This window comes from Propithecus coquereli, unplaced genomic scaffold, assembly GCF_000956105.1.
Source record: "Propithecus coquereli isolate 6110/MARCELLA unplaced genomic scaffold, Pcoq_1.0 Scaffold623, whole genome shotgun sequence".
Classification (NCBI taxonomy): Eukaryota; Metazoa; Chordata; class Mammalia; order Primates; family Indriidae; genus Propithecus; species Propithecus coquereli.
In genome coordinates this window covers 664,907-672,841 of record NW_012152208.1, presented here as the reverse complement: position 1 = coordinate 672,841, position 7,935 = coordinate 664,907, and the positions used below count along the sequence as shown (strand labels likewise).

The following is a 7,935-nucleotide window of genomic DNA, read 5'->3' as shown; positions in this document are numbered from 1 at the left end:
CATACATTATTGGTCTTATTAGGAAAACTTCCAATAACATAGTCTTTGTCCTTTCGTTGGACATAATAGACCTAAATAGTAAAATATACAGAAAATGGAATCAACGTTAAATTATTTGTTGAATTAAAATATTCTTATGACGAGAACATAAGAGCGTAGTCAGTACAGCACTGAAACGTGAGGTGCCAAGTTTCACTTACACCGTCCGCGGTTCAACTGCAGAGGGAACACGCAGGGAGGTGGTTCCCTGAGCCTTTAGTGGGCAGACGCAGGCCCCAGAGGTGGAATATAAGGGTAGAGAGATTACAGATCAAGGTAAGAACCAATTTTCGACCAGTCAGCGTTGTCTACTGCAGGGAGGAATTTCCTGTCATTGCGAGTATGTAGACATAGGCTGGAGAACTTCGTGGGAAAGTTGAAGAAAACATTTAAACAGCAAAACGGTTGATTGAAACAGGCAATCTTTCAGTCTTTTTATCCCAGACTTTGAGTTCCTTGAAGGCAGTGTTTTAGTATTGTGCCCTGTGTTTAGCGTAGTGCCCGACACGTAGCAGATATAGGTACTCATTTGATGTTTTGTTGAATGAATGAATATATTCACTTGCAGTTTCCCTAGGGGAAGAAAACTAGCCTAAATAAAAGTAGCCTAGACAAGCTGAGAAAGAAAAAAAGAGCACTCCCTGACATTTAGAAACTGGCCTGGTACTGATGGCTAAGCCATGTTATTCTATTGAACCTGAACTATCTCACAGAAAACCAACCTCAGACAAGGTTATTTTGAGACTACAATAAAATGAGACAAAACAAGCCTACTTCATAATTTTGTCTAAGCACAGACAAAAATAAGGTCACTGTGCCACCCACAGAATACCAAACACCCCTTCTCTCAGCCAAAATGGGTGACTGCTTCTCCTTTACCAATTATAGCTTATCTTTAGCTAGTCTTCCCTCTATAATAGATAGGATTTATAGACATACTAAATCATAGAATTGCCCCCGCTTTCTGATCGCATCCAATCTAGAGTGCCATCCTGGTTCTGCAGACCCTCCCCCAAATCAATCGCCAAACCAAAGCCCAAATCCTACAAAAAGTTTTTTCTAGCACCTTCTGATTGAGACACGCCATAGTTTCCCACGGTGTGTGTTCTGCGTTGCTGCAATGAGTGATAAACCTAACTTGTTTAGCTTGCAGGGCTGCTCCTGGTGGTCTTTAGCTGAAGGCCACTGACCAAGTAAACGCTAAGGGCAAAAAAAAAGTATGACCCTAACTCTAAGTGCAATCTGAATCCCAGCTTGGTGAAGGCTGTATCAGGTTTAGAACGGCCTGAAAGAGGATGGGCCTTGCGTATTGATACCCACTAGCACTTACTGAGGCTGACTATGTGCCGGGCATTATCCTAAATGCTTTACAGGTGTGACTTCATCTCATTCTCACAACCACATTCTGGGGTGGACACTATTATTATCTCCATTTTATAGGTGAGGAAACAGAAGCACAGAGATTAAATAAGCTGCCCTGGGTCAAAGAGCAAGTAAGCGGTGGAGCCAGGAATCAGCCTGGACACCTGGATGCAGAGTCCATGCTTCACACAGTTTCCAAGGCAGACGGGAGCAGTGTGCGCGCGTGTTCCGGGAGAGGGAGAAAGGCATGAAGACGCAGAGGCAAGAATGAACTCCTCTACCTACAAGCATGTTGATTCTCCTAGGAAATTATATAAAAATCTACACAATCCCTTCCTCTCTTTCCCTTAGTGCTCGTGCCAGTTCCCTTAAAGCTGACCCCAGGGCAAGCAGGGTTGGGAACATTCCATTTTGAATGGTTTTGATTCTGCCACCTTGCATTTTAATGATATTTTTTAAAAAATGTTCCAACCTTCCTCTACTCATATCTTGTTTTTTTCATCTCCCCAAAACCTGGTATGTCACAGATGGGTGTGGCCAGGAGACATAAAATCCTCCTTCACCTAATTAACACCTACTCATCTTTCCATCTCCACATTCAAATGTCACTGCCTAGGGAGGCCTTCCCTAATTCCCTAGGGTAGGTGAAATCCTTTGTCAGAGGCTGGCAAAGCCCATCACTCTTGTCAGTACAGTTCGGTGTGTTCTCTCTGCTAGACTGTCAGTTCCATGAGAGCAGAGGCCACGTGTGACTTGCTCACTGCTTGGTACACCGAGAGAACTGAGTTGTGAACCTGAAGGGGAGTCGGGGTGGGAGGGAAAGTAATTAGTGGCAGAGTTTCAGGGAGAACCAGGTCAATTCTTTTTCCTTCCTACTCTAAGCCCCTGCTTCTTTCTTCTTAATGCATCATGATCCCTGCTACTGTGTGTTCTTGACCCAAACTCAGAAATCATCCTCAGTCAGGTCAGATGTTGCCTAGAGAATTCTAGCTGTGCTCAATCAGGTCTTTTTATTTTGACAAGAGTCTGATTGGTCTTTTACAAACTGCACCTTCTGAAAAGCAAACTTTATCCCTCTGGTGAGTTATCCAAGGTCACACTGAGTCAAACAGCAAAGCCAGAAATAAAAATCAGATCAGTTGACTCCCAAGTTGGTGCTTGATCTTCTTTTTAAAGGAATAAAATGGAGGAAATGGGCTTGAACACTGATTCTCTGATGGTGTTAATCAAATGTGGGCTTATAACGCCTGCAGCTTCCACATGTTATGTAGGAGACATTAAAGAATAATGAGCCCTTCAGGAAAAGGTATTTTTAAAAAAGGAACAGGAAAACACAAGAAGTGCAGTATAATTAATATTGCAAAAACGATTCGAATTCTGGATTGTGACTCTCCTTAAGGTGATTTACCACAATGAAGTCAGCAGAAGCCATGGAGTCAGAATCAGCTAACTGTCCAACCTCTTGGTAGAGGGTACAGCAAAGCTAAGAAGCTGCAGAAAGCACAGATGTCTTTGGCATAAAACCATTGTTCCAATCTCATGAGAAGCCATTTAAAAATGAGTACGACCAGTGCTAAATTCTTGGATACATAGCCACACAGAGAGAGAGAGAGAGTTCAAACAAAAGCCAAGTTCTTAGCCTGCAGTGCTGAAAAATGAAGGCCAACTAAAGCTGAGAAAATGGATTATATAATCATAGAGCTAGAGACTTAGATCAGTTATAGCAAGGAATTTACTGTTTGGGTCTTAGAAAAAACAAGGCATCTTTTTACCTGGGGTGGATCAAGCACAGTTCAGTACACGAAGGGCACAGGAGGAACGAGAGAGAGTACATGAGCTCCCAAAAACTTAGTCTTAAATAATGCAAGGTGGAGACGAGACAAAACATAAAAGCAAATTTATGGTATACACAGACAACCAAGAACTGCTACAGAAAGTTTTAATCACCACATGTAAAAACAATATGTTCATAATATCAAAAATGGATCCAAATTCTCTATCATCATCATCAACAGTGTAGAAATGAAATGATCAACCCCCCACTGCTAAATCTGACTGGTTTAAAACAAAAAAAAAAAAAAAAGGAATTGTTCAAACCTTTCTTTTTCTTACTTGAGTTTTTTTTGACTTTTTTTTTTAGGCCCTTTTTTTTTTTTTTACCCTGTGGCTGGTATCATCAAAGTGAAAAAGAAAAGTCACTATCAGCTGGAATTTATTCAATACAGAGTTTGAAAGACGATTTATCATTGTTCTGGAGTGATTTCTGTTCATTCTCCCCACCCACACCATGTGACGACAGCAGGAGAGGATGGCAAACGGTGGGGCCAGTCCTGTTATATACTGGCCATGTGGTTCTCAACTGAATCCACTGACCAAAACAAAGAAATAAAATCTTAACATCCACTAACTCTACACTATCATATTTTAAAACATGTATTAAAATCAGTTCTTTCTTATAAAAGGGGAGTTGGCAGTACATGCTCAGACAAAAATATTAATAACAGTACAGTGCTTTCTTTATTGACTACTGCACCACACTCTACATATTTCATGTAAACCAACTGGGTAAGTTCAGAGTTTGCCTTGAGATAAGATCTGCACATATCTAAAAGAAAATAACAATAACTCCCAAATGCTACAACAGTTATTCAAGTGCTGAGAGAGGTATGTGTGTTAAACTGGAAAAAAAGCCATTTGAAGGGGGAACTATTTTAACATTTTTTTGTATGTCAATAACAAACAACAAAAAAATTTTCAAAATCTGAATTCCTAATGTCTCTAACATTGTTTCTAGAGCCATAGTGTGCCATCTCTCGCAAGGCAGCCTAGTGACACTGACTCCAACTATTTCCATCATGATCTCTGCATGTTTTTAAAATGTGCTCTTTCTTACTTTTCACTGCCCAATTACATATATGCTAGGCTATAATGGAAATCTGAGGATTTATGGCACTTGAAGAATTATCATCCTTAATCCTATTCTATACTCTACTTTCGATTATTTCTAGATGCCTTCCCAATTCAAATTACTTAAGTGAACAATATAGGCATGGACACTTACTGGAATTTTTTTTGAGAAGTTAAATTGTGTTCACTAATTCTCAACCAAAATTGGGTGAAGATAATGGGGAGAGAATCCATATTAGAAAGAGTTAGAAAAAGGTTTTCTGGAAAGGCTTGGTACACATGCTCTCTTTCGCAGGTAGAATCATGGAAAAATCAATGCTGGAAATCAATACACATCTTAACAATCCCATGGGCAACTCCCCATCTGGTACCTGAACTCCTGCGCAACATGCCTGCCAAGTTGTTGTCTTGCCTCTACTAGAATACCTTTAGGGGCAGGAAGCTGTTCCAATACTACTTATTCTTCCTTAGAATAGCAAAACAGATTGAACAGGTAAACAAACTTCCATTAAACATGATTACAAATAATATATAACTTTTCAAAACAGTAGATTGTCAATAGCAACTCCAAAGGATAAATCAAATCTGTCCCAAGCATTGCATGCTTCCTGTAATGATCCAAAATGCAGAGATACAACTTTGAAATGTGAATTTTAGAAATCATTGTTCAATAGCTGTGTGTGTGGTAGGGGAGCAAGTAAAAACAATTTAGAAGTGATCATTGTAGGGATTCCAAAACAAAGGAAAAATAAATGTTTTGAATAATAAAATAAAACTTTCACTTTGAAGATGCAATCAACACCTTGCACAGCAAGCCTTTGTGTAAGAATTCAAGAGCCCTGGTGGATGAAATGTAGGCTAATTACAGACTGAAGCAATTGTCAACTCAGATGCAGGAGACAGAGAATGACATGACCAAGTCTGAGGCTGCGGCCTGCTACGCCCAAGGCAACTGGAAGTAGGGCACTCTACCTTGATTTTTTTCCTTCTGGCTTATTTGACAGCACCGAAATAATTCTTGTTTGTGATTTCTCTCAAGGTGCTCAGACTATTTCAGGGTTTTAAATCTTCCCCTGAGAAGACCATCAAAGCAACATGTTGACTAGTAGATAATACTACCAGAATTTAATTTATAAAGGACCAACTCCTCTAAAAGGACACACTATGTTTATATTTTCATTTTTTGAACATATATATTAATAAGTCTATTTGAACTAAAATCATTTATCCTGAAAACACACACGTAAACTTCAAGGATTTTGAACGACCACATTAGTTGAGACTCAGCCGATTCCATGTTGAATGCTATTTTTCACCCTGACGTGATAAAGTGGCAATGGCATCAATTTTTAACAAACAAGACTATGAGAAAAGGGCAAAAACAAAACAATGAAAAACCAACCTTAAAATCAGTATGTCTTTTTATATGGAGGCCATTTTTTCTTTCTTATGTTTCAAAGTATCAGATAATTAACACAGTAGCTAGATGATGGGAGAGCAAATCTTCCTGCAAAAAAGAATAAAACTTCCTTGACCACTGAGATTTGGAAGGAAAATCAATGAAAGTCTATCAAGTACTCAGGGTAGATTTGGTTGGCATCAAACACCACAAAGATCTTTGGATTCCAGGTATCATCCACACAGCTGTCATACAAATTCACATAGCTCCCGTCTTTGGAAGGAGGTCGCATGTATTTGGAGTCTCCGTTTATGTAATCTCCAATTAGCACTCGAGCAAGAAACATAGATTTATATGTTCTACATAGATGCCGCTGTTGCAAGCTGACACCATGAATTTGGAATGTGTTTCCATGCTTTATGTCATCTTTGCAGAAGCGACTGGAGTAAGCGGCATCTCTAGCAAAATAGGTTCCTTAAACAAAAAGGACCAAAAAAGCCAAGATTACTTCTAAGAATATGTTAAAAACAAGCAAAAACATTCTAATTGTCAGGAGAACAGATGCATGGAATTGTATAATAAAAATAGATGTGGAATCTCCTCATCTACAGATCTTAAGGAAAGAACAGAAATCCCTCTGTCACGACGGCTGTGGTGCAGACTGCCTGGGGAACGGGTGTGCTGGTATAGACCAGTCCTCACACTGTCCCCTGCCTGTGCCAAAACGCAGCTACCAGACTTCTGTTTTCAAAAGAAATTTTACAAAGAAACCCAATAAATAAAACAGTTAAAATGGCTCCATGATTAGAAGTGTGGCAGGACCTGAGTTTTTACTGCCTGGCCCTCCTTCCCATTTCTATGTCCTTCCACCACTTCCTCCCCCCAAGCCCTTGGCCAGCATCCAGCAAACCTCTGAAGAGCAGAGTGCAAACTACTGGTCTGCAGAGATTCTCTCAAAGCCCCCCAAACCATATTTCTATGATACAGGGTAACAATTCAATAATACTTCTGGAAATAACAGAACCTCATATCCAGGAAAAGACTTCTGAGAGAGTGCAATGCTATTCATATCTAAGCATTCCAGAACAATGTCACTGGCTGACTGCCTGCATATGAAAACTCAATACAGCAACCAACTCCTCTGAGACGGTAGACATGAGAGATTGACATCATTAAGGGAACACTTACTCTAAAAAATTTTGGAAATGAATAGCAGAGTCTCATATTCATGCAGTATTGATGGGATTTATGTACACTTTCTGACCTTTACAGTTACGTAAGTGGAATGGCCTTTGCAGTAGTTATTTTAAAAATTAATTTACTTTTTCAAAATGCAGCATATCCCGATCTTAAGTGGTATTCAATTCTCTTGCTGGAGGTAAGGTATAAAGTAAGGACCAGAAAAATAAATGTCCATCCCTTACCTTTTCCCCTCACCTCTCTCCTTACTTTTCTTGAGTAGTGGGCATAAATAGAATTTAGACTTTCACAACCTTAGAAATAAAGTGAGGTTTTCCCCTCACTGTTCCTTATTGCTCATTAATATTCTTAACTATCATTTTCTAAAAAACAAAGCAAAACAAAAACACTAGTACCTATACCACAATGTGTTATAATTTATTTTACCATTCTCTATATATTTGCCATAAAGCAGTTTAGTGTAGGCTTATACATGGAAAGGACTCACACATGAAAATTAAATATAATGCAAAAATCAGCTAATATGGACATGATACCCCATCTGGATGACTGAGATTTGGGTAGCTATTTAATCTGGTAGAAGCATAAGAGTCTTAATTCCATCTTGTAGATGTAAGAAATAACTTTTCTGTGGCTCAGAAACTATTGGGGTGTGCCTGGAACCTAACATAATAACTTTAAACCTAATGATTACCAAACCCCTGAATTATAAAACAATCAATTTTCTCTAAAGAGAGGAAATTCCTTCTTAGGACTCAAACTGAACCTGGAATTCTGATAATTACCTTTTCCAAAGACAGCACCATGTATACCATTTATTCTCCAATCAAAGTTATGAATGCAAATTGCGTCCACAAATTCATTGCTGGTACCATGAAATAGCATTTGTTCATTAATCTGAGGCACACCTCTTTTTTTCTTGAGTTGAGCCTTTTTCCTAAAAACATAATACACATAGACACAAAAGCACACACAGAAATGTACCGTAAGTGGCATTTATTAATCTTAATGAGCAAAGTTCAATAGAA

General features: G+C 39.0%; 1 protein-coding gene across 1 annotated transcript in view; it reads right to left on the bottom strand.

Annotated features, from left to right (window-relative positions):
* Window positions 1-5,714: 5,714 nt before the first annotated feature.
* PARP11 (poly (ADP-ribose) polymerase family, member 11) overlaps window positions 5,715-7,935 on the bottom strand; it is an 82,173-nt gene continuing 79,952 nt past the window's right edge. The window contains exons 7-8 of the mRNA XM_012659636.1: window positions 7,693-7,844; window positions 5,715-6,181 (exon numbers count right to left, since the gene is read on the bottom strand). Of these exons, the coding sequence (XP_012515090.1) occupies window positions 5,865-6,181; window positions 7,693-7,844 (469 nt within the window). The 3' untranslated portion in view covers window positions 5,715-5,864. The remainder of the gene's footprint in view (window positions 6,182-7,692; window positions 7,845-7,935) is intronic.